The sequence below is a fragment of the Physeter macrocephalus genome, chromosome 13 (genome assembly GCF_002837175.3).
Source record: "Physeter macrocephalus isolate SW-GA chromosome 13, ASM283717v5, whole genome shotgun sequence".
Lineage (NCBI taxonomy): Eukaryota > Metazoa > Chordata > Mammalia > Artiodactyla > Physeteridae > Physeter > Physeter macrocephalus.
The window spans coordinates 49,003,405-49,031,317 of NC_041226.1; the positions used below are offsets into that span (position 1 = coordinate 49,003,405).

Genomic DNA, 27,913 nt, shown 5'->3' on the forward strand with positions numbered 1-27,913 from the left:
CACCCACCTCTCCAAATGCTCTCCTTTACCTCTGTTCCAGGAAGGCCCATCATACAGGATTTCCTGGTCCTGCACCAGGGCTCAACACAGACCTCCGGGAAACCTCCCAGCACAGGAGAGTCGACTTGTGAGATAACGAGCCACTTGCCCTTCCAGCCTGTTGCACAGGCCTCACCTTTCTTGCTGCCAGCTTGCTCCTACTTCGGCAGTCCTGCTGGTGTTGTTGCCCTTTGCCCTCTAACCCCCCCTCCCCCAATCCTCCCCTCCAGTATTAGCGCCTCCTGTCCGGAACCCAGTGTGAATTAACGCATGCCTCCTTGTTAGCTGCTCTCCAGCAATCCTGTTCAGTTACAGCCTGTCACCCTCACCGATAACGTACGCTGGCCCTGGCATCATTCATTCTTACTCTGGATATCATCTCTCGATCTCATTCTTGCTCCTAATTTTACTCTGAACTTTACTACCTGGATAAGCCCCTAACATCCGGATAACCCACCTATTTCCACCATGCCTAAAATCAGAATCTCCCCTCTTCTCATGCTATGTTTGATCTTCCTATGCTCTCAAAGCTCCCCATGGCCACACGGCCCTGGCCTGAGCCTGACCGTTCTACTATATTATAGATGGACAGTCAAAATCCAGGAAGCAGAGTGATCTCAGCTACTACTGACACCAAATGCTAGTCAAGTACCACATGAAGCCACACATGGTCCTGCTGTTCCTCAAGAGATGAGCAGAGCTCAAAAATACTGAATCCAGACAGGTGGTTGTCCAGAGCAGGTGAGACTTCTCTGTGTGGGACATCATCTCCACTACAAGCCTGGGTCCCAAAGACAGTGCTTCCGGTCCTCGGACAGGAATGGAAGCATCAGGGAAAGAGGGCAAGAATCAGAAAAGGTATATGACGTAACAATACTCAGGTGGAGGGAAGGGTGAGGAAGGAGACTCCTGCAGGAGAATGGAGAGAATAAGCAACGTGGGACTCAGTGCTGGGTATGAACCGTCACAGCTTAGCTGAGCTCCATCTGCATTGCCCAGCACTGTCTTCCCTGCAGGGTTCCACAGCTCCTGGGTTATAAGGGACACCGTGGTGAGACTCAGAAGGCAGAAGTGCAGCAGCCCTCATGTTCTCACCACACTCAGAAGATCAATGCAGGGCTCAGGGGCGGGTGCAGCCCATGCCTGCTGTCACTCTGTGCTTGCACACCATGCTGGCTCAGGGGTCGAACGAGCCCACAAAATCTCCATCAGCTTATCTGATTCTCACACGAGATACTTCTGACTCAGAGAAGGCGCCAGCTTCCCCTACAGCTCGCAGCATCCTCGAGGTCAGAGGCTGGTGAGCAGGGAGGAGTGTGTGTGGACTCAGCTTACCCTCACGGCTTCCGTTCATCCCTGCTCTCCGGCACCTCCTGTCACCCTTTCTTCCTGACTGCGTGCCCTGCTGACTTCAGGCCTAGCACCCAAAATACAGAAGCAACAACCACACCTGACTTGCCTAACTAGCTCCTAAACTCGGATGAGGTCAAATCCTGATACTAAATTCCAAAATCTCTACCATTCCCGTGGTTCTGTTCCTTCCCTAGCTCCAGAAAGAAAAGCATGTTGCAAATGAATAACCAACTGATTATTAAATTGGAATATTTGTGAATACTAAGGTATACCTTAGTATACCTTACTATACCAATACTAAGGTATACCTTAGTATACCTTAAGGTATACTAAGGACTAAACTATAAGATAAAGAATCATACTCATTGTTGAGTCAATAATTATTCATGATTTTATTAAACAAAAGTCTTTAGAGAACAGTGAATACTAAGGTATACCTTAGTATACCTTAGTATACTAAGGTATACCTTAGTATACCTTAGTATACTAAGGTATACTAGTATACCTTACTATACCAATACTAAGGTATACCTTAGTATACCTTAAGGTATACTAAGGACTAAACTATAAGATAAAGAATCATACTCATTGTTGAGTCAATAATTATTCATGATTTTATTAAACAAAAGTCTTTAGAGAACAGTAAGAGATTAATTCTCAGCTAACATCAACTGGAGAGAGGGGAAAGAGGTTACAATTTTTTTTTTAATGCACAGATGTTGATAATAACAAAATTAACCAGATAGTAATTATATTTCGACAAATGCTTTTAGTAATCAATCACTATGTTGCTTTAATACTCTGATGTTCTCATTAAATCAAAACTGGTTAACTAAAATGGTTATGTTTAAAAGATGCTCGTATCATTTTTATGATCACTCCTGAAAATTTCTAGTAAAACACATTATATAAACTACTTTGGTAATGTACTCTAAATAGGATGACATAAAGCTTAGCTGAAGATCCACTATAATCAAAGGGCCAGGGCTTCCCTGGTGGCTCAGTGGTTAAGAATCCACCTGCCAATGCAGGGGACACGGGTTCTAGCCCTGGTCCAGGAAGATCCCACATGCCGCGGGGCAACTGGGCCCACGAGCCACGACTACTGAGCCTGCGCGTCTGGAGCCTGTGCTCCACAACAAGAGAGGCCGTGACAGTGAGAGGCCCGCGCACCGTGATGAAGAGTGGCCGCCACTCACCGCAACTAGAGAAAGCCCTCGCACAGAAACAAAGACCCAACACAGCCAAAAATAAATGAATAAATAAAAATAAATTTATTTTTTAAAAAAATCAAAGGGCCAGAGAATGAAAATGAGAGAGAGAGAGAGAGAAAACACAAAAGTACACCAGAGCATGTGAGACAGAGAGAGAGACATAAAAGGGGAGAGAGACAGAGGGGGAAGCAAAGAGAAAATCATTTGGACACATAAACAAGCCTCAACAGATTTTAGCTGAAATATTTAATCGTATCACTGAATATTACATTTATCCTTAACTCCAAAAGGAAATTTTGTAGGGCACTTTTGTGCCCAAGAGAAAGAAAATATACTTTTGTGTTTACTTAGAATTTTTTTTTGAACAAAAAAATTGTGACTTTTACCCCATTTCTTCCAGAAAATGTGACACCATCATTCACGGCCCAGGTCAAAGGTCACTTCACAAGTGAAGCCATCACCAGCTCCCTAGGTTTCATTACATATATTGTAGCACTAATCATATCAAATAGTAGTAACTCATTTGCCTGTCCCTGAGATGATGAAGCCTTGAAAACAGGGTCTAAACATAATTTGGCTTGGTAGGCCTGTGTCTAACAAAAAACATACTCTAAGTATATGATTACTAGATTCAATCAGACCACAGTATAGGTGTCATGATTAATTTAATGTATCAACTTGACTGGGCTACAGGGTGCCCACATTAAACATTATTTCTGAGTGCGCCTGGGAGGGTGTTTCTAGATGAGATTGGCATTTGAAACAGTGGACTCAGTAAAGCAGATGGCCCTTGCCAGTGTGGGTGGCCATCGTCCAATCTGTTGGGGGTCTGAATAGAACAAAAAGTGGAGAAAGGGAGGATCAGTCCTTTCTTACCTGCTTAAGCTGGGACACTGGACTTCTCCTGGCCTTGGAGTCACACCACCGGCTCCCCTGGTTCTCAGGCCTTTGGACTTGGACTGGAATTACACCACTGGGTTTCCCAGGTCTCCAGCTTACAGACGGCAGATCATGGGACTTCTTAGCCTCCATAATCACAAGAGCTGATTTTTACAATAAATTACATATATCGTATATATATGTATATATACACACACATATATATGTGTGTGTTCATATATATATATCCTATTAGTTTCTATGGAGAACCCCGCCTAATACAAAATAAGCTGTCAACCTTCTGTGAGGGAAACGAATAGCATGTGTACCAACCACTAGAGCATATCCAGTGAGTGCAAGGATTTTATTTCCTCCAAGAGAAAGCCAGAGGTATCTATTTCTCACCAATACAGAGCAACAACTTAGAAGTCCGCAGTCAGATCCTGAAACCGGAAGCTGACATATTGAGTCAGAGACCCGGTACCCCCTGGTGTGCAGGTATGCTCCAGCAGTATCCTCAGTCCAAGGAAACAATATAGATACAATTACTGGCCTTAACAGCAAATTCTCCTAAAGCCAAATGGACATAATTAACATGACTTAAAATAATGAAATGGCTATTTTAACGAGCACTTAGTAACTACCAGACAATATGTGAACGCTTTAGCGTTTTACTCGCTTAACTTTCATGACAACGTTACGGACGAGACGTTGCTATCATCATCATCATCATCATCATCATCATCCACATAGCACTGGTGTGACAATGAGCTACAGAAGCAGGTGAAGCCCTGGCAGAGCTGGGACTGAAAGCCAGGAGGCCTGCATATAGAGCCAAGCTCTTAAACACGTCAGCAAATTCAACAGTCTCCATGGGTCCCTCAAATGTACCTAAAATACTACCTATAAAAAACGGTGATGTTAAGGCATTTTTATACCCTTCCTTTAAAACTCACTGAAAACTTTTAAAGCCAATTTAGAAAACAAACAAACAAACAAACAGAGAAAAACTCCATCTTAAGTGAAAGTAAGAACAGTCAGAAACTCAGACTGCCAATCAAAACATACTCATCAAAGACTGTGACATCTCGGAGTCCTCGGGGGGTGGATACACACCTCCTCAGACCTGGAGCAATCTCCTAAAAGTGAAAATCACAGCGATGAAAGGCCTATCCAGTAAAAGCAGAGAAAGTGGTGCTAAGAGAGCAAACACACAGATGCAGCATTTTCTAGAGTCTAGCTCCATCATCCAGGGGGTCACTGAAGTGCCAGAAGTACAGGAGCCTTTGTCTCCAGAGGCTCTGCTGTACAAGGGCAATTGAGGGAGGACTCTGGAAGTAACACCTTTATTTAGAGTATCTGAAATAAGAAACACAAGACAAAGATTTGGACTCATCTAGCACATGCCCAAAACTGTTGGTGCCCCTGTCCACAATACTACCTGCCATACTGGAAACTACCGGCCCCATTCAAAGATGGGTAAAAACCAGAGAGAGGCCACAAGGGAACTGTGCATGAAAGCAGCAAATTTTAAAAGCCAGAGAGAAATGTAAGCAAGAGGCCAGTGAAGAACAAACAGCACAGGAAGAATTACCCAAGGAAACAGATGAAGAATTTGGATAAATAACACCACTTCACAGACTCAAAAATAATAATAGTTCAAACAAAAGGGTCTTGCTTTAAAAGAAAATAATATTCAGGAAAGTACAGGGCTCAAATGATAAAATACAGGATATGTGAAACAGATGAAAGTAAGTGGACAGAGTTATGAAATACGACAGAGATGATAATTAACTCCAGGAACGAAAAAATAACAAAGAATTTGACTCAAAAGATAGTAAGAAAAAATGTGGAATGGGAAAGCACAGTTAAGTGAAATAAAAACGTTAAAGGTGAAGACCACAGATACAAAAAACCAAGGAGAAACATTATACCTATCTTCAGGGTTACTAAACAAGAGAACAAATAGAAGAGACACCTTAAATATAATATTTAATGAAGACATAAAAACAGAGTCTACTTCTCAGAGTTGAATGGCAGGATCCAAGAATAACTGATACAGAATGATAAAAACCAAGAAGCAAAATTGATGAAGTTACTGAACTTCCAGCTTACTAAAAATAGTCCATGGACATCTGAACAAAAAGCATGACAAGAACAAGTGCAAAGACCAGTTTGCTTCAGCCTTCACAGTGACACCAAACACCAGATGACAGTAAAGTAGTGTTTCCATATTTCTGAGAAAAAAAAGAATTAATACTAATTGGCTTTGAGAATTACAGCTAACAATCAGAAAATAAATGTTAATAACCTAAGTTTTAAGAAGATAGTAAAACAAGAAGAGGGAAAAGAGTTAGAAATGTCATTAATTTACCCATCTTTCATAGCAACAAGTCAAAAGATGTTGTTTGAAGTGAAATTCAGTCATTGAAAAACACAGAATTATCAGAACTCAAAGTTTTTTATTTTTTCTCTTAACTCTCAAATGATAGCGTCACTTTGGTGAAAGGACGTTAACTTGAAAATAATAAATTCCTTTGGTTTAAACTCAGCTTCTATTTCTTCCATACATCCGAAGCAAACAAAATTAACTCTATATTAGAAATACAAAGTATAAATATGATCCTATTTTTGTAAAACCATCTCTCTTTACTTGTATATACGTACAGAGATGCTGCAAATAATGCTCACCAAATGCTAATAGGTGTGAGACACGGAGGTGATGGGACTTTGCATGCTTTAATGTTTTAAAATGAGCAATACATCATCTTTTCAAAGAATAAAGCCATTATTCTACTTCAATAACTGCATAATCTTTCTCAAATCCCTGTGTATCATTTTGTTCTCGTATGCCAGGTCTAAGAAATCAGACACCCAAGGGTGACGGGACTTGACAGAAGAATGACTTCATGCAGGACTATATTTTAATAAATATGCTATACACCTGCTAGTTTGGATCATTATCAAATCTACTGATTAGGCTCAATAAAAGGAATAACTTTTAATATAACTAGATATGCCTGGAAACAGGATGAACTGACACATGCAGTAGAAAATTCCAAGGAGTACTCAAGATATAGCGCTAAAGTAACCAACCAACTCTTATGGAAAGACAGCCATGTACCAAGCACAGATTAGAGTCAATGACCTTTGTGGGCACTTCCAATTCTGAAAATACTTGACTTTGTGATGTGACGTCATACAACAAAGTCATGAATCTCTGTCTTATGCTGTATAAATAATAGTAGCAAGCACAACCCATACTTTTAGAACTCTACAGCTCTGAATTACTTTCATAAATATGTCATATTTTCTTTCACCCCATAACAACTCTTGAAATAGGTAGGACAGGTGTTATCAGTTCCACTTGGCACTTGAGAAAATTAAAATTCAGAAAGAAGTCACTGGTCCAAGATCATACAGGCAGAGAATTGCAAAGCCAAGACTTGACTTTTTGTGATTCCATGTTTACTGCCCGGGCAGCTACTCTACATAAATGTATAGTGGCCTAGCGCTGACAATATATTTCACTTACATCAACTGGGGCTTTCTCAACAACTATGCCTACTTAGCTCAAAATGGAAGAAAGGCTGGATTGTTGCTATTACAGTCTTTCTACCTTGTGTGAAGAAAGAGCCTTGAAACTTCATGGAAAAGAAATTTAAAGTAACCACCCTATAATATGCCCATCGCTATGAAGCAAGCTTTTTTTCTGTAGGGAATTAAAGCTTTCCCAGAAAGGCCTGCTATTGTCCTCTTGCTTTCCAAATCCAAAAAGGAAAACTTACCCACTGTTAACGCTGAATGGTTTAAGCAGCTGTTCATCAGAGGTAGTCACAGAGCAAAAGTTTGAACATGAACTCTGATAAGCTGGACTAATGTATATGCATGCATATGTTTTGGACACCTGCTCTAAACCAGCTGTTGAGAGCACTTGGGAAACATACTGAAATGGCTGGAAAACAATGGAGCAAAGCCAAGTTTGTGGAGTCAGGTCCACAAACATTCACAAAGAGAGCAACTGCTAAAACATGTTAAAGAGCACACAGACAAGGTTTTATGCCGATATATGTGAATAGAAAATAATGGATAACTGGGATCTTTTTAGAATTTATTTAATGTTATCTAATGGCAAATGGTAAAGTGACAAATTCAAGTGCAATGAAATGGAGTAAAAGAAAGAATTTAAAAACTGAGTAAAGAACTTAATGTGAATATATACACACACATATATTTTGATATAAATATATTTATATATTGTATTTATATATTATTGATTAATTGACTGATCGGTTGAAAGAGGAGATGAAGACAGCACCTGAAAATAAGACTATTGATATGGCCACAAAAGAAATTTTACAAATGCTATTTAGGCTGTTTAAATATTAGAACATAAGCAGGAAGGCACAGCATGATATTCTGTGGCTCTTAGCAAGATTTTATCACCGCTGGCAAACTGGAAATGTACAAAATAGTTTTAAGAGCCATATTCAAATCCCTTTTCAATTATGTAGACAGTGGCAATGTTGCATCCACTGCTGACATTCTAAAAACGTCATCTTAAAACTGACCTTGGGAATATACGTGAAATATAGAAAAGATAAATTTCCAAACAGCAATTTTCTCTCTGAATCAGACCTTATTAAAACTAACAACACCTGATTCAAGCAGGTTTAAAAACAAGCATCAATGCACTCTTTGTTCTAAGGCATCTATAACTGAAAACACAGATTGAGAAATATAAGGAACAGTAAGAAAAACATAATTCATTGGGACAAACACATTAAGTGAAATACTCACTGCTCCTTCCTCTATAAAGACTTCTGAACTCATGAATTATGAGCTGTGAGGCACGATCATTTAGAATGAATCACACATAATATATTATACTTAATCAAGATAATATTTTCAGTCTATCCTCAGGGTAAGTATTAACACAAAGATTCTCTTTGCGATAATCTTCAGTTGTCATAAAATTAGTCTCAGAGCAATGACACTGTCAAAATGTATAAACTTACAAAGCTGACACTGATCCATTCAAACATAAAAGTTTAATTACAAATGAACAGAAACATAAATATAAGATCAACATCATACATAAGAAAAGGGATAAGTACTTTCCGCATGATAATGAGTGAAGGTTTCCATATTTATGCAGCAATGAGTCAGGAAAATTTGAATTTACTACATTTGCCCTATTTGTCTTAAGGAGTATAGAAAATCGTTTAACGTTACATTATACATGAAATTAATCAGTGGTTTGCTGGAGCTAGCTCATCTCCAGCTCATGAGAGCCAACTGTTAAATTTTAAGGAATCTTGCAAGCTCTTTGTTAAACCATTGAAACCAGCCGTAGTGGGAATATTTACACCATGGGAATTGACAAATATTACAGATCAGGCCTCCCCACCCCATGCCCTAGAGCCAGTTTACTAGCACACCACTAATCCATATACAAATAAGTACACAGTACAATTAATTCTCACAAAGTAAATGCACCCATATAGGTAATACTGAGATCATAAAAAAGAACATTACCCAGAAATCTACTTTATATCATCTCTGAATCAAAACTCCCTCTAGAGGGCTGAAAATTTTCCAGAAACAAATACTACAAAGGAGAAATTTTAGCAAGGAAAAAAGGAAGGCTTTTTTTTTTTTTTTTTAAGATTCCACATACATGTAAAATCATACAGTATTTGCCTTTGTCTTTATTTCACTTAGTATAATGCCTTCAAGATCCATCCACGTTGTCCCAAATGGTAGGAGTTCCTCATTTTTTATGACTGAATAATACTCCACTGTGTATATACACCACATCTTATTTATCTTTTCATCTGTTGGCAGACAGGTTGTTTCCATGTCTTGGCTACTATAAATAATGCTGCAATGATCATGGGGGTACAGATATCTCTTCAAGTTAGTGTTTTCATTACCTTTGGATATACTCCCAGAAGTGGAACTGCTGGATCATATGGTAGTTCTGTTTTTAATTTTTTGAGGATCTTCCATAATGTTTTCCATAGTGGCTGCACCAATTTACAATCCCACCAACCAGCGCACAAGGATTCCCTTTTCTCCACATCCATGTCAGCATTATCTCTTATCTTTTTAATTGTGGCCATTCTAACAAGCGTGAGGTGATATGTCATTTCTCTGATGACCAGTGATATTGAGCATCTTTTTATGTTCCTGGCCTTTCAGATATCTTCTTTGGAGAAATGTCTATTCAGACTTAGGACCATTATTTTATTCAAGTTATTTGGGGGGTTTTGCTATTGAGTAGTACGAGCACCTTCTATTTGGGGATATTAACCCCTTATTAGATACACAGTTTGCAAATATTTTTTTCCCATTCTGTAGGTTGTCTTTTCATTTTGTTGATGGTTTCCAATAGCTTGATGTAGTCCCACTTGTTTATTTTTTATTTTGTTGCTTGTACTTTAGGTGTCATATCCGAAACATCATTACCAAGACCTATGTCAAGAAGCTTTGTTCCTGTACTTTCTTGTAGTCGTTTCATGGTATCAGGTCTTACATTTAAGTCTTTAATCTATGTTGACTTAAGTTTTGTTAAGTGGTGTAAGATATGAGTCCAATTTCATTCTTTCATACACGTATATCCAATTATCCCAGTACGATTTATTGAAGAGACTGTCTTTTCTCCATTGAGTATTCTTCGCTCCCTTGTCAAATATTAGTTGACCATATATGTTTGGGTTTATTTCTGGGCTCTCAATTCTGTTCCATTGGTCTATTTGTTGGTTTTTTTCCTACCAGTACCATACTGTTTTGATGACTGTAACTTTATAGTATAGCTTGAAATCAGAAAGTGTGATGTGACATCTCCCATTTTTTGTTTCTCAGGATTTCTTTGGCTGTTCAAGGTTGTTTGTGGTTCCATATAAATTTTAGAAATGTTTTTTCCTACTTCTGTAAAATACATAATTGGAATCTTGATATGGATTGCACTGAACCTATAGATGGATTTCAGTCATACTAACATTTTAACAATATTAATTCTTCCAATCCATGAACATGAGGTACCTCTCCATTTATCTGTGTTTTCTTCTATTTCTTTCATCAATGTCCTGTAGCTTTCAGCATAGAGATCTCCTAAAATTTATTCCTAAGTATTTTACTGTGTTTGATGCTATTGTAAATTGAATCAATTTACTCCTTTGTCAGAAACTTTGTTGTTAGCATATAGAAACGCTACTGATTTTTGTTGTGTTGATTTTGTATCTTGCAACTTTACTGAATTCATTAATCATACCTATCAGTTTTTTTGGTTGAGTCTTTAAAATTTTCTATATATAAAATCACACCATCTGCAAATAAAGACAATTTTACATCTTCCTCTGCAGTTCTGATAACTTTTATTTTTCTTACATGATTGCTCTAGCTAGGACTTCCAGTACTATGTTGAACAGAAGTGGTGAGAGTGGACACTCTTGTCTTGTTCTCAATCTTAAAGGAAAAGCTTTTGTACTTCCACCATTGAGTATACTGGCTGTGGGCTTGTCACATATGGCCTTTATTATGTTGAGATATGTTCCTTCTAGGCCTAACTTGTTAAGACTTTTTATCATGAATGGATGCTGAATTGGAAGAAGGCAATTTCAAGTGAAAGATATAATCTGGAAAATCATTTCTAAGTATCTGTGAAGGTGGGCTGGCAGAAAAAGACATGATGTACATTTATTTGAAGGTAGCAGGAGCAATGGGGGAAGGAAAATATGAAACTGTATGTGTTGTGCAGTTATATAAAGAGTTATGAGGCACATGCCTCTGTACTAGACTTTAAGAATAGAGATGGTTTAACATATTGTCATTTTCTTAGTATTAATTTGTGATGTTTATATTATGACCAGTATGAAGTACACAAAAAGTTCAAATAAATACTACAAAGTGATAGCCAGCACTTGATTACTGTTGAAATTCCCAGGATTTTTTTACCCTCTAATTTACACCAGTACTTGTCTGTGAAAAACCAAAGTTAAAAGCCTTTCATAATCATCCTATGCCCCTGATGAAAGCCAAGACTGCAGGTGCAAAGAGGACAGCATTTGACAGCAATCATATGCCATACAGCACTAGGATTAGGATTATGCTTGTGGTAGGAACTGATATATATTAAACAAAATCTGGCTTTTTTTTTTTTTTTTTTGTCCCAGTGATCAGTTGTATCAAGTGGTTTTCCATTTTTTAATTATCATCTGAAAGTTGATTCTTAAACCAGCTTCAGTTCTGGAAACTGACGACAGCTAGACTTGCACAAAGGGTTGCCTCTTTATAATTTTCTTTATATTTAAGGGTTTAAAAACAAAAATTACACTTTATAGATAGATGAATGTCTCTAACCATTGACCTCTGGCTCACAGTCAGACAAAGAAGTGCTCTAATGAGAATAACTGCCCAAAATTAATGTTCAAAATAGGACTGCCACTGCAATTATACAGTTTGACTAACCAACCTTTATTGTTTTCCTCTTCATATGGATATTCATTCATCCATTTGTTTCCAGAGTCACATTGATCCTGCAAGAAAAGCACACACACAAAAAAACAAATAATTAGAACCAGTAAGGGGTTAATATCCAAAATATATAAACAGCTCATACAACTCAACATCAAAAAATAACCCAATTAAAAAATGGGCAGAAGATCTGAATAGACATTTTTCCTAAGAGGACATGCAGATGGCCAACAGGCACATGAAAAGATGCTCAACATCGCTAATCACCAGTGAAATGCAAATCAAAACCACAATGAAATATCACCTCACACCTGTCAAATGACTATCATCAAAAAGAACACAAATGACAAATGTTGGCAAGGATGTGGAGAAAAGGGAACCCTTGTACACTGTTGGTGGGAATGTAAATTGGTGCAGCCACTGTGGAAAACAGCATGGAGGTTCCCCAAAATGCTAAAAATAGAACTATCATATGACCCAGTAATTCCACTCCTGGATATATATCTGGAAAAAAAAAAAGAAAGACACTAATTCAAAAAGATACATGAACCCCAATGTTCACAGGAGCATTATTTACAATTGCTAAGATATGGAAGCAACCTAAGGGTCCAACAACAGATGAATGGATAAAGAAGATGTGGTATACATATACAATGGAATACTACTCAGCCATAAAGAATGGAATTTTGTCATTTGTAACAACATGGATGGACTTGGAGGCTATTGTGCTAAGTGAAATAAATCAGACAGAGAAAGACTATATGATATCACTTACATGTGCAATCTAAATAATACAACAACCTAGTGAAGATAACAAAAAAGAAGCAGACTCACAGATAAAGAGAACAAACTAGTGGTTACCAGTGGGGAGAGGGAAGTAGGGAGAGGCAACGTAGGAGTAGGGGAGTAAGAGGTACAAACTATTATGTATACAATAAGCTACAAGGATATGTTGTAGAACGCAGGGAAAATAGCCAATATGTTATAACTATAAATGGACTGTAACCTTTAAAAATTGTGAATCACTATATTCTACACCTGTAACTTATATAATATTGTACATAAACTATACTTCAATTTTAAAAAATGAGAAAACAGTTCCACATGTTGGTAACATTCTGCTGCTGGAGGAAAGAAAAAGAAAACCTTAATTCTGCAATTTTTGAAGCTCTTGATTAGTGGAGTGACACAATAAAAATAATAGCTGATGAACAGTTTTGTTTTTGCTTCCTCTTTAGCAGTCATGTAAAGGGCAAAATGGAGAAATGAAGAAACAGAGGCAGAAACTCCAGCTATGACACTATGACAGATCCTGGGCATAAGATACGAAAATCTGTATAAAGATAAGGGAGGGAGGGGAGAAAAAGAAAGGCATGCAACAGGGAGAGAAGGCTGGGGAGAAAATGGCAGAAACTGCTTTAGAAGTAAATTTAATATAAGAAAGAGAAGTCACAAATGTTCCGGCTGGGGCAGTTGGCTCTATTATTCTTAGCAACTGAGAGATTGTTAAAGGAATGCTGTTTTCCCTCTTTATAGTTGATACAAATGTGCAGAACAACTAACATGAATACTTTTGGGTGGCTCCACGTTAGCCAATACCCAAGTAACTTTTTAAAAACTGATCTATGTCACTCCTTAAAAATTAAACAAATACCAAGTAAATATTTATGTGATTTCTAAAAGCTTCCAAATCCCCAACACCATGTGGATTTCACCAAATAGAATTAAATATTGCTGGATTGGAGAGTTCTGATTACAATACACCATTTGCCCCATTTGGATAGATCTTAAAAGTCCTCCTATTTATTCTCTCTCAGTATTATGTAACTTGCTTCAGAATTTCCATTTCATGAGGCAAATTTTCTTTGGCATTCAGTTAAGCCAGCTTATTAGGCACAGTTGACTTTTTTTTTTTTTTTTCTTCACTTGCAATTACACTCAAGAGGGGACACGCCTTGGAGCTCTTAGCAGCACCCATTCTGTGCCAATGTCTACACGGGCAGTATCCAGCCAGGTCTCCTTTGTATGTGTTTCCATACATTTGAACAGAAAAAAGAGTTCACTCACTCATCAAGCCTTAAATGAAATGTACCAGGGGCTTCCCTGGTGGCGTAGTGGTTGAGAGTCCGCCTGCCGATGAAGGAGACGCGGGTTCGTGACCCGGTCCGGGAAGATCCCACATGCCGCGGAGCGGCTGGGCCCGTGAGCCGTGGCCGCTGAGCCTGCGTGTCCGGAGCCTGTGCTCCGCAACGGAAGAGGCCGCGACAGTGAGAGGCCCGCGTACCGCAAAAAAAAAAAAAAAAAAAAAAAGAAATGTACCAGAATGTACATGTTCCATGGGCTTGGCCTGTAAAATGAAGTGGTCTTTCATTTTATTCCAGTTTTAACCCAATCAATTGATCAGTCAATGACTCTCCCTTCCTCCCTCCCTCTCTCCTTCTATCTCTCCCTCTGTGTCTATATTGATAGAGATAGGTCTCTTATGACTCAAAACACATCCCCTAATATATAGTACAGCTTTCACCACTACTAGAAATGCCACTAAGAAGCAATGGAACATAAATACAATATTTTAATATGACAGTGGTGAAATATTCTCTTGAAATTCAGAGGATAATTCTTCTATTTTACATTATGAAACCATAATAGGGAACCCCTTGAAAGAACTAAAAAGTCATCTAAAACACCATGTTCTTATCAAAATATGTCTTGTCCTTTCTATTCTTCAAAATATATCTCAATCCATCAGTTCCCACTTCTCAGTAGAATGTACCAGGTACTTCAAAACTGGTTTCCATCTTACATTCTGGTTCTATAATTTTTTTTCACACTTTAATAAACCATGAGAATTTTTACATGACATGCAACTTATTAATGCTTCTCCCTACATTCAGAATACTCCATTGTAGGGATACAGTATTATTTACTCCCTCATTTTTGTCTACTAGTTTATGATTTTTTACTATTACCGATAACACACATCCTTCTACGTAAATCTTGGACACAAGGACCTCTGCTAGCCTGGAGGATGCCTTTGGACAACTAGAAAGGATGCCCTCTCTGGGAAGACACAGACAGACTCTAATCAGGAGGTGGGGCCTGGCCAGGGAAGCCTAGTGTAGATTTCCACCACTGACCCCTCAGCCAAGCATCCATATCCTACACCACTGTACTTAGCTGCCCTATCTGTACCTTTAATTGCCTTAATTGCCTTAGAATATAGTTATATAATTACTGATCATAATAATATGAACTTTTTTCATTCTTTCAAAATATATTACCCAAATTGCTTTCTATACAGACTACATCAATTTATATTCCCACCAGAAGAAGCTGTACCTGCTAACCTAGTTCTATTACCATCTACTGTCCAATATACAGCCCATAGCCCAGCAGACTTTAGGAGATAAAATAAAGGTTTGTCAAATGAATAAGAGAAGCTAATGATAAAAACAAAAGAAAAATAAACTCCCCTTTATATCAATTGTGTGGATATTTCTTAACCAAGTAACTAGGGCCTTAATTATATAATTTGTATTTTTTTGATGCAATCAAGCTACAGACCACAATAAACATTAAATTTTGTGAACCATACATAACACAACATCACACACTTTTACAGAATTTGGGGATTTACCAAGTATCCTAATGATAATATTTGTTCTGAAAGTAGTTCTGTGAGTTGAGCACATGAGCATTTCAAGATCCATTTGACAATGACGATCAGAGGTTAATTTCCTATGCAACAAGTCAGATAATGGTGGGGTCCTTTTAAAACCCCTGAGTTAGTCCCAAATGTTAGCGGACGGCTCTTTGTAGTACATCTCTGTAACTACCTATAATTTAAATGTACACCTCGGTATGTTTTAAACCTGGGGACAGCTTGGTACAATGCTAACTTCTGTTTTCCATTCAGTTGAAGCTGTTCAAAGTGCACTCAAGGTCATCTTTTGCTCTGTAGCACCCACCCCACAGAAAACAAAGACACAGTTTAGGATTGAGAAGACCTGTCCCTAGTTTCACCTCTGTCATCTACTGGCTGTGTGACCTTAAAAACCTCAATCAACCTCTCTGAGGCCCAACTTCCTTCTCCACAGAAGCAAGGATAATACCTGTTTTACCAACCCCATATACCCTAACTGAAGTAATGTCTATACAACAATCTGCACTAACATATACATGTGAGAATTATCACTGTTCAATCAATGGACAGATATTAAACAGGAAAACAACAGAATTTCCCCAAATTAAGACCACAAGATAGAGTAGAGGAAGCTCCAATTTTATTCATGCTAAGGGACCTCTGGGTTGTTCCCCAAATCCCCATCAAAACCAAACAATGATATAAAATAGGAAATTGGCACATTTCCAATAACAGTTATTATCTCATCAATTTCCCAATTAAAAGATTATTTAACTCTGCCAAATAGGTTTGTGAAATTATCCAATAAATCTTCCCTAAGTACCGAAGTTTTCAAGTGCACTGTCCTCATTCAAAAACTCATCACACGTGTTTTGGTCCTGACAATTATCAATTGTCAGGTGAAGAAACGCAAAGGGTTAGTCAATCACTTATTCCAATATGAAAAACATGAGAAATAACAAAAGGCATAAAATATTGTATTTTAGAAAGAATTTTAGATTTACTTTTAAACAAAAATATTGCTGCCTGGAACCACTGGTAAATACTGGTTTGTTTTTCTTTTAGTGGAGAGTCTGGAGAAATTCTACTTACACCTGTTTCTCTCTTCAATAGCTATAAGCAATAGAGAATGACTGTCCAAATTCTTCACTTTCTAACTCTTGTTTTCTTCCCTAAAATTTCCACTTGGGTCAGCCAGCTCCCATAAGAATTCAAAGAGAGTATCCTGGATAACAGAAACGACCTTGGCCAGAATGAAAGTGGATGCTATCCTCCTTAATGAATAAGGAGTTACTTCGGAATAACTACCTCAGGGTACAGGCATTACATTACCCTCTAGTAACAGGCTGCTGGCTCTTCATCACATCTTAAATGATCTATTATGTTCTCAATCTTTAAAGGCTAGTGTTTAACACGTTCAAAATACTTCAGGACCCATAAGTACACTTGTTGCTGGTTCCTCTGATAATCCCTTTATGTATCTTTAAGCAGAGACACAGAAACACATTTTAAAAGTGTTTACAGACATCTGACTAGTTAGGGTATACCACTCTGCCTACAGGTAATTTAGTTTGCTCTGTTTCAAATAATTGAATCCCGATGCCGGTATAGCAATCCCACTTGGAATTCCGTCTTCTGGATTCAGCTTTACAAATCACTACTTCATTAGTTGTGATCTTGTGTTTTCAAGTGCTGATTTTTTAAAAAAAGCCAAGTAATAAAGGTGTAATATACCTATTCAATTCAGTTACCACAACTTTTAAAGCTGATTAGGGAACTCACAGGCAGGCCTGTGCATTTCAGTCTGAGATATTATATAACAGGATCCATGTTGGCCTTACTCTGTATCAAGGCTTCTGATATATAAGTTGCCTTTTTTTTTTGTTGAAAGTTATTTCTGTTTCATCTGTCGTGGTGAGTTATCTTGGGAACTAAAAATGTTTGAAGGTTAATCTAAATATTTCAGGAGATAAATGCAAATCTAAGCGCTACATTTTCATAACTATTTTGACTTAAAATGAAAAGAGACACTAAAGACACAAAGCAGTAAGCTTGTTGCTAGGTGACAGGTGACACCTACAGTATCTCTTCTGAACCTGTACAGCATGAGACATCTTACTGCTGAGAAAAGACACACGGATTTCCATGGCACACACATCATTCTCTGTAGAGAAGCAAACTAATGTTCAGGTATTTTTAAATATAGGCCACAGGTAGTCAGGAAATTACATCTATATGAATATGTGATTCTCAATAAATAGAAAAGGATAGCTCTTTATTTTCCATTTTGAGTATATGTGGCTCTATAATCTAAATAACATCTACATATGAAATACATATAATTTTCATGACTCGTGAATAAAGATTAAAGAGTGATAATTCTTCTTTGTATCCCACTTCGGAATTTTCACACTTTTAATAGAAATCACTTCAACTAGAGTAGGCAGAATCCATAGAGAAAGCATTATCCTGATAAAAAGGAGTCCAATTTGTATTAAATTTATTAATACAAGAACATCATAGCAAAGATCTGATGAATACAAAAAGAAAAGCACAAAAAGCCTCAATGTAGATTATTTCCTGGACATATTTTATAATTACACACCTACTTTGTAGCATTACCTCCCTTCCTTGAGACAAAAACCCAGGCACCAAGTTCCACCCCCGTCCTCTACTCATCAGGCAATCCAAATGATGATATGGAAACGCCAAGGACGCTTTTATGCCCAGAATTGGGACCTCACATGAATGAATGGTATGTTCCACTCCCATAAGAAAGGTGGTCACGAAAAAGAGCCAGGCATGAACGCCAGACAGAATGAACACCAGCTTTAACATTTGGGGTCATATAACTCGGGGTAGGTTGCTTCACCTTACGTACTCCCTTTCCCGAATTTATTAAACTGGTAACATAAAACCTTGTGGGGTGCACTGAAAAGGAGAATGTAGACAATGTATCTACCACACTACCTGGCACATACTAGTTACTCAGCAAATGTCAGTACCGCCCCTACTCCCTACATTTATAATCAAGTGTCCAATCTCCTATTTCCACTTAAACTTTCCCGAGAACTAGGAACCAGCAATGACCACCTACTCTGGCCCAAGTTACACTTCCTTGATACCACCTTCAACCATGAGAGTGTGTCTCTTACAGCAAGAACCTGGGAATACAAAGACAGGATCTCCACTCTAGGGTGTCACAGTACAGTGTCTATAATGCACCCATTAAGAGAGTTCTATGATGTAACAGCTAACAGAAATAGGAGAAAGGGAATTCAAGGTCATTAATAACTCATATTCCATAATAATCCCCTTGGAATTCTGTTAGTTACATACAAATCATTTGAAAATTCTCCATTTACAAAACTGTTTCTCTGAAATTATGTTTCCACCCAGGAATTCTTCACTATTAAGAAAAACAGACCATACAGAAGGAGCAAACTTAAAGAACTAAAGTCCCATGTGGAGTAAGGTATGCTTTGCACAATCACTTAAGAACAGAGTTCTCTGAATAAACAGCCCATTCTCTGAGGGAGGAGGCGGAGCCAAAGCACACTGACGTGGAAATTACTCTCTCTATCTGTTTGCGGCTTCCGTTACGCCCCATCATTCTGCGCAGAGAACAAATAAACCCTGAAAAAAAAGCAACCATAGCAAATGAATTAAGCCTTTCTTTTACACATATTGTGCTCAATATAATGGTTTGAAAAGTAATGTATGCTATGCTCGTCTTCCAGTGTAATTGCCATTTTACTGGGACTGCGTAGTCAAAAATCTGATTTGTATTGCAAAGGACTGACAAGATGATTAAATCTTGTCTTCGTACGTCTAATTTATGTGATTTAGAGTGCAACACAAATATGAGCATGTGTAATTTGTACTTGCATGGAAAGCTACTGCATATAACACTACGTTCTGCCAAAAGTAACTTGGCCACACACTAGTCTGCACTGCCACGTGGGGGACCCTAACATCCTTGCCCTAACCCTCTCTGTCAGGATGTGTCTTAAACCATCATGCCAAAGATGTTAAAAATCTTTGGGGTTTTTAAGAGGCTGGTAGGAGAAAAGGAGTCCCAGGTTACCCGGCTACTTATTAATCTCCAATTCACTTCCCAGCACTTTCTATAAATATAATGTGGTTGTGTTAAATATAATGTGGTTGTGCGATTTATACATAGAAAAGCAAACTTCAAGTTTTGAAAACAAATGAAAATAAAATCACGGTAAACACACATTTGGTACCACTTATAAATGCATAATTCACACAGTCTAAGAACTCCTTCACTACTTTGCTTCAATGGGTGTTACCTGAACATAACTGGCTGTATCTATTATTGGGTAATTAAAAGTTTATACACTAAAGAGCTATGACATAGTCAAGAAAAATAAATGCCTCAGGTTTCCCTGGTGGCGCAGTGGTTGAGAACCTGCCCACCAATGCAGGAGACATGGGTTCGAGCCCTGGTCCAGGAAGATCCCACATGCCGCGGAGCAACTAAGCCCCTGTGCCACAACTACCGAGCCTGCGCTCTAGAACCCGCGAGCCACAACTACTGAGCCCACAAGCCACAACTACTGAAGCCCGTGAATCTAGAGCCTGTGCTCCACAACACGAGAAGCCACCGCAATGAGAAGCCCGCGCACCGCAAGAAAGAGTAGCCCCCGCTCGCCGCAACTAGAGAAAGCCCGCACGCAGCAACAAAGACCCAACGCAGCCAAAAATAAATAAATAAATTTATTAAAAATATAAATAAATAAGTGCCTCATTCAGTATACATATTTGGCTTTCCTATTAATTATTGCTTTCTATGTTTAGCTTGCCAATGCTAAGCAAGATAAATCCCACTCAAATGCATAGTAAACTGTTTGCGTAGGGAGTAAATTTATTTTCTAGTCCATCACTACAACAGTTGATTAAAATATGTTGCTCTTATCCAGTTTTGAATTAATTCATGTGAAATAAAACAAATATTTATTAAATCGTGGGGGAAACATTCCATCAAACTATAAAACCTGAGTAGAAAAACAAATGGCACACAATTACAGGTGACATTTAAATGAAATTTGCAATCTCGAAATATTTAACAAGAATTAGAAAACATTAGACTTGAGGTATTTTTAGGATACTTTTATATTCAATCTCTTCACGTATCTGGATGCAAAGAAGTTTTAACACAGGCAGATTTTAAAATATAATTTGAAGATGGATCAATGAAGTAAATAGATTTGTTTCAGTGACATTTTGACATAATGATACAGAAACAAGAGGGTTTATTTGATATTTTTAATGAAAATCTTGCCTTACTGAACAATAGTTTTGATCAGCTGAACTCATTAATCTAGTGTGCATATTCAGACATCATAATCATTGCCCCATGTAGTTCATAATCTGGTCCATAACAGAGAGCTGGCTGTCAATAGCAAGTACATAATCAATAAGTATTTCTCAATGATGAACAAATTAGTAGACTGTCAAATGTATTACATAACCATATGCTTCTCTCATAATTAATTAATACCAAAATATCAAAATACTATTTTGCTGAGAATGACAAATGATATATTAGGTTGATTCTTGTTCAGAAGGATCAAAAAGACCACTTGAAAAACTGAAAAATACTGAAACTGGACCTCAACTCGAGTACAATCCAAGAAGTTTATTGATGAAGGTCCACTGACATTTATTACATGGTACATATATTCTGTTATTAATTCATCTGTGAATCACCTATATGCCAGAAATTGAGGGCATTACAAATTATATGCCACAATGCCTAATTTAAAGAAGCTCACAGACAACAAAGGTGAGACAAATAAAAATAAGTAAAATAATTATAACAATAATGGATACCATCTATTGAATGTTTACCATACGTTTAACATGACCTAGGTGTTATTATATATATTAGTTAATAAATGCATGTACAAGGCATAGCTATTCTAATGACCTAGAATGAATACCCACATTTTAAAATGAAAAGTAACTGTAATTAAAGTCCATATTCTCTAACTTATATCAAGTTGAAGGACTAATAACATCATAGGAGGTCTGGTGGAAAGAATAAAGTACAGCAGGAAGTTGAGGGAACCCACAGCAAGGTGAAACAAAGCTGAGTCTTGAAAAGTGAGGAAGAAAAGACATTTCAGGGAAAGGGGATGTACTAGGAATGAGTACATTTAAATCTGAGTCTGAGAACGCTCACACATATATGTACAGACACATATAATTTACATACACATATATGACCGAGCATCCTAAGAATCGGCATACCTACACCAGCCAGCCCATGTCACCCAACGAGGGGCTCTGATATAGAAGTCTGTAATGTGGAGAGAAGGTCCATTTCAAATAAATAATCAAAACAATCCTGAAAGCATAACTTCTAGTGTCTTAGGTGTACATCTGTCTTACAGTAGAAAAGGATTTATATATGCTAAACCAAGAACATTAAAATATGATTTAAAGAAGCTAATTCTATGGAAAAAATGACTTTAAAAGTGCTTTCTCATGAACTGTGCTATGTTCCATGTTGAAGGTATTTCTGACATTTCTGACCCTCATGGATCAAATATTTCAAAATATTTATTAATCAAATACAAAGCAATGAAAATATACCCAGAGACAGTATGTATACTATCTTCAACACGCTTCAACCTTCAGGTTCATAAAATGCTTTATGACATACAGGCCTACCCTAGCTATCCTTTTTAAAGGTGTTTTATTGGGTTGAGGGACTTAAAATCCCCTCACCACATCTGGGTTCTCATTCTGTACTCCTCTCCAGCATATGCATCTTCTCTCCTATCTTAAAAATATCCCCAATATGCACGGGCAAGTATTTTTACACTTTAATTTAAATATAGTATCAAAAAACCTCTGATTTTAAAAGGACAGTCTTTTAAATTCTTTAACTTTATTCCCAAAAGGATGGCTAAATACACCCCATATATCATATATTTTAAGATTAACAAAAGGCTGGAGGTGGCATGCTGTTATGTGAGAAACTACTGGGCCTGCTAAAAAAACATTGGTAAAACCAGGTGTTGAGGTTTGACACATACTCCACCTCTGCAGAAAGCCATGGTCTGGAGAATGAAAATAACTATATTTCAGTTCATGAGAACCAAGTATTGATAGATGACAACTTGCTAGTAATCAAGAAGAGGGCTATGAAGTATGCACTTGAGTCTGCCGTTCAACTTGAATTTGAAAAGAGCATTCAACCAGCATCTAAGTGAACACAAGTGTCACACAAGAGCAAGCCATATACTATTGGCTTTATGGATGCCAAATATGTTTGTCCAAAACATATTCATTTCCTTCATCATACAGGTTGCTGGTTGCTAATTTACATAATGAACATTTATTTAAATTTTGCTCACAAGCTTCAAACTTCAACATGCTTCTACCTTCAGGTTCATAAAATGCTTTATGACATACAGGCCTACCCTAGCTATCCTTTTTAAAGGTGTTTTATTGGGTTGAGGGGCTTCAAAGTTCCCTCACCACATCTGGGTTCTCATTCTGTACTCTTCTCCAGCATATGCATCTTCTCTCCTACCTTCAAAATATTCAGATAATCTCTGTCTCAATGCTAACAGTCAGCCAGCTCTACTACTACATGTAACTTCTGGTAACTACAGAACAATTTCTATCCTTCCCCAGACATGTGATCACAACTCATTAACTCTACGGTGATCCACCTCCCTGGACCGTGAAATGGTCTCTTTGATGACAGATGTATATTTAGCATTATAGATAACCTGCACCTGGAAAGAAAATTCCCCTCCCCCGTTTCAGTGAGGTCTCTGATTCTTATCTCCAGTCTCTCTACTACCATCGGATGTCTTTTAAATAGTCTACCTCCCTACAGAGGGGTATCTTCCAAAACTCTCCTTAATTTTACAATGGGCTTTGATCTCTTAGGAAGTTCACCCACCAGAGATTTGATTATTACCTCTCAAATGAACACTTCTAAGTCTAAACTCTTGCTAAAATCTTGCTCTACTTTTTTTTCCACACAGTTATTATAGAATCATGTCCAGTGTATGCATGAGTCACTCCAAAGCTAGCTACCACCCATGGACCAATCAGTTATCAAGAGGCGGCTTACATGAGCTACTCCTGATTACAGAAGGGCAAGCAACTTGAAACACATCTAGTGCTCCAACTCTCTTGAACAACCCTTTCTACCCAGCATCAGGGTTTTTTTGTTTTTTGTGTGTGTGTGTGTGGTACGCGGGCCTCTCACTGTTGTGGCCTCTCCCGTTGCGGAGCACAGGCTCCGGACGCGCAGGCTCAGCGGCCATGGCTCACGGGCCCAGCCGCTCCGCGGCATGTGGGATCCTCCCGGACCGGGGCACGAACCCGCGTCCCCTGCATCGGCAGGCGGACTCTCAACCACTGCGCCACCAGGGAAGCCCAGCATCAGTTTTCAATGCAAGCAAATTGTATGATACATTTTGTTTGGAGTTTCTATGGTTCTTAGCAATATGCTGAATTCCTGTAGCTGACCACTAAACGCTATTTGGTGAGATTCGTGTCCCATTAGCTAGAGTAAACAATACTACGGTATACGGCAATACTACCATTATCTACTGTGTGCTAGTGATTAGCTAACAGATCGGGGCCTCGGCTCCCTCATCTATGAAATTAAGGAGCTGAAACGTCTTCAAGTTTCCTTTCACTTATAAAGTTGTGGAATCTACAAATCCTCTATTTTAAAAATGCACAAAAAATGAGAAAGAAAAGAATCATACGAAGTCACCAAAAATAATTTATGCATTTTATTGAGTTCATACTGTAAAAGAAGGTATTCATATTAGAACACAGGAATTATTTGGAGAGTCCAATTCTCTGAAATTCTTTTAAAGTGGAATAAACAGCTGTTGTTGAAATAAAAATGCACAAGTCTGCAAGGCATATGCTATGAGCTGGAATACATTAATACTGGTTAACAGAGTTTGAGTTCTATCTCTGAATTGATGAACTCAGTGAAATTTATCAAAACTTCTCCTTCCCAGTGGCTCCTAGCCTGGCTGAATATAATGGATGACTAATAGGTCAATGGTAACTTAGCACACCACATCTCTTTACTATGTGGCACTCTGAAGAGAAATGCTTAGGAGGTCAAGGGGGGACCATGAAGTGAAATATTTTCACTATTTCCAAAGCTGAGCCTGTGGACACACCAGTAGCTGAACGATCCTCTGGAGGTGGCCTTGAACAATTCCAAAGGTGAGGAGGGAGAATTCCTTTTCTAAGCACAGTTCTGTGAAGCACTGCATTACAGTAGTGTTCACCTGTGACTATAAGTAATTTCTTTCCCTAGGGTTTTACGATGGCCACTTGGAATGCTCAGAAACATATCTGCGACATCGTTTTGTGTATATGAAAGGAATATATTATTTCCAACAGTATCTCAGCAGCAAAAATGTACTCTATATACCAGTTACGCGCCAGGCAGCGTCACAGGTACTTCATACACATTATCTTAGGTAGTCCTCACCATGAAGGAGGGATATTAACCTCCACTTTACCAGTGAAGAAAGCTTCAGGGCTACTGAACTGCACACTGATTCCAAAGTCCATACTCTTTTCCTCACACCGCGGCGCCCCTCACTAGAAGCTCCTGAGGTGTGAGCTTGATGAAAGCGCTATGCCAGGACAAATTTATCCAGGTACAGATGTGGCCAGCTTTCAGGCACTGCAACACTCACTTTGTGGATCCGGGCAGCCACTGAAGAGACTGCTGTTCCCATTCTCAACTGTGATCAGCCACTGATGGCCGCAATGTTGCTATTGCTACACTTGGGCAGCATTTCTCCATGTATGTTCTGTGGACGGAATGGGGTCTATATTAAACAACGGACATCAGAGCTCCTTTTGCCAATGCATTTTGTTTATAATGTAGCTTTTCTCAGAGATATTATGCAAGAACACTCCCCCATATAGCCAGAAGTCCCAGGAGCCTCAGAAGTTACTGGAAAGTTAGTCCTCCCATTTTTACAAGACCATGAACGGTAACTGCAGAGTTCTTCAGAGCTGGATGACATTTAACATCCTAGAGACCTGAATTCGAAACTCAGCTTTTCTATTTCCAAGTTAAATGGCCATGGCCCGATCACAATCTCTCTAGAAATCAGGTTTTCAACATCCACAAGAATGGCTGAAATAATGCCTACCTTGCAGTATGTTTGTTATGTCTAGAGAATCTAAGAAGTGCAATTTGCAGAAGGCACTCGATAAAAAGAGTAGTTATTATTAAATGATTATTTTTCATAATTATAAGTACTACTTCGGTTTTAAAACACAGAACTAAGCAACACTACTAAGCCACAGAATCTGCTGGAGCCAGAAAGAGAGCAGAAGAAAAGCCACATGAACCTCTGGGTATCCTGTATTATTAAATGATACTAATTTAGGAAAAGAGTTACTAAAGGCAGCCAGATTTCCAGAAAACATGCATGAGTATGCCATACTCTTCTTCTACAGGGAACAAGGCAACAGGGGATGGGTTTACAATTTTTTCATAGTAATATGACCCAAATAAACTAAAACCCACAGAAGTAAAGATCATTCTGAAAACCCATCATCCAGAATTCCTGTTTATGGAGATTATTTGGCTCCATCTCCTAAAACTTAACGACTTAGTATTATATCTATTCCAGATTTAGACGTTGATTTTCAATAACTTCTACACCCTCTCTTTTACTGCCTCTCTAATGTCATCCATCTTATCCCTGTAATTATTCGGAAATCCACACCCTGACCTCTTTCCTATGAACTTTAATCACTCATTCACCGGATCAGTAAGTACTGCTCCTCTTTCCTCCTCTTTCCAACTAAATCCCTCGTCGAGTTAAAAATAAAGGAGGGGGCTTCCCTGGTGGCGCAGTGGTTGGGAGTCCGCCTCCCGATGCAGGGACACCGGGTTCGCGCCCCGGTCTGGGGGGATCCCACGTGCCGCGGGGCGGCTGGGCCCGTGAGCCACGGCCGCTGGGCCTGCGCGTCCGGAGCCTGTGCTCCGCAACGGGAGAGGCCACAGCAGTGGGAGGCCCGCATACCACAAAAAAATAAAATAAAATAAAATAAAATAAAGGAGGGCTCTAGGTTTCAGAAAGCACTGATTTCAGAATTTTGTTTTTAATTACCATGAAAACATACACCGGAACAGCATAAAACCTCTACCCACGGTACTAAAGAAACTAAAAGCCACAGACTCCTAGTGGTTGCTCCAATAGCCACCAGCGGTAGCTGCTGAGCATCTGAAACGTGACTGGTCCAAACCAGGCTGCTCTGCAAGTGTGAAATACACACCAGACTTTGAAGACCTTTTACCAAAAAGCATAATTTTAAAATACTTCATTTATCATTTTATATTGATTATGTGTTGAAATGGCAATACTCGGGATATACTGGGTTAAATAACATATATTATTAAAATTAATTTCACCTGTTGCTTTTTACGTTCTAACATGGCAGTCGGGAACTCTACAATTACGGAAGCAGCTCGCATTATATTTCTATTAAACGGCACCGGTCAAGGCCCTACATTTCAAAGCCTTGTACAACACACTGGGACTCTTCTTGGCCTCTAATTGTATTTTATAGAGACCTTAATGACTTTGTCTTCCACTGAATTCCCCAAAGATACGTTTCCTTGTTTAATCTAGCATTTAATGTATCTGGAGGTGAATATATCCCAACATGTACTGTTAACTGAGCACAGTCTTCAGCTCCTTGGAAAGCTGTAATTGTGAAGAATGTATTTGATGCTGTTGGTACCTGATTTTTATCTCACCAGATGATCAATCTTCAGATCTTTGACAACTCTGCAAAGTGATCTCAGAAGTGTTGTGTGTATCTTCCAAAAGCACAGTCATTCACGCACAGCCATGCCTGAATTCAAGTGTCGAGGGCTTTCCCTAACCCTCACAGCCTATTAAAAGTAAAAGATTCCCAGAGGACCAGAAATACAACCCAACATCCACTTTATGTCCTGAAGCATAGCTGTATTGAAATTGATAAAATAAAATGTAACGTATTCTGCATCACATATCCACTCTGCTGCTGATGGGAAATACACTGGACAATATATACATCATTAAACTGAACACAGCCAAGTATATTATGTTACAGCATCATTTGGAAACTCAGGCCAAACAATCCTCTGAAATTTCTAAATGTCAAAACTACTGACAGGGGCTTCCCTGGTGGCGCAGTGGTTGAGAGTCCGCCTGCCGATGCAGGGGACGCGGGTTCGTGCCCCGGTCCGGGAGGATCCCACGTGCCGCGGAGC

The 27,913-nt window shown here is 38.5% G+C and overlaps 1 protein-coding gene across 25 annotated transcripts in view; it reads right to left on the minus strand.

Annotated features, from left to right (window-relative positions):
- Positions 1 to 27,913, minus strand: part of KLF12 (KLF transcription factor 12) — a 589,904-nt gene that overhangs the window by 297,854 nt on the left and 264,137 nt on the right. For all 25 annotated transcript variants that reach the window (XR_008619026.1, XR_008619027.1, XR_008619028.1 and 22 more), the window contains one exon: positions 11,962 to 12,025. Coding sequence is in view for 21 of the 25 variants with exons in the window: in XM_028497474.2 (XP_028353275.1) it covers positions 11,962 to 11,994 (33 nt within the window). In the remaining 4 variants the exon portion in view is untranslated. The remainder of the gene's footprint in view (positions 1 to 11,961; positions 12,026 to 27,913) is intronic.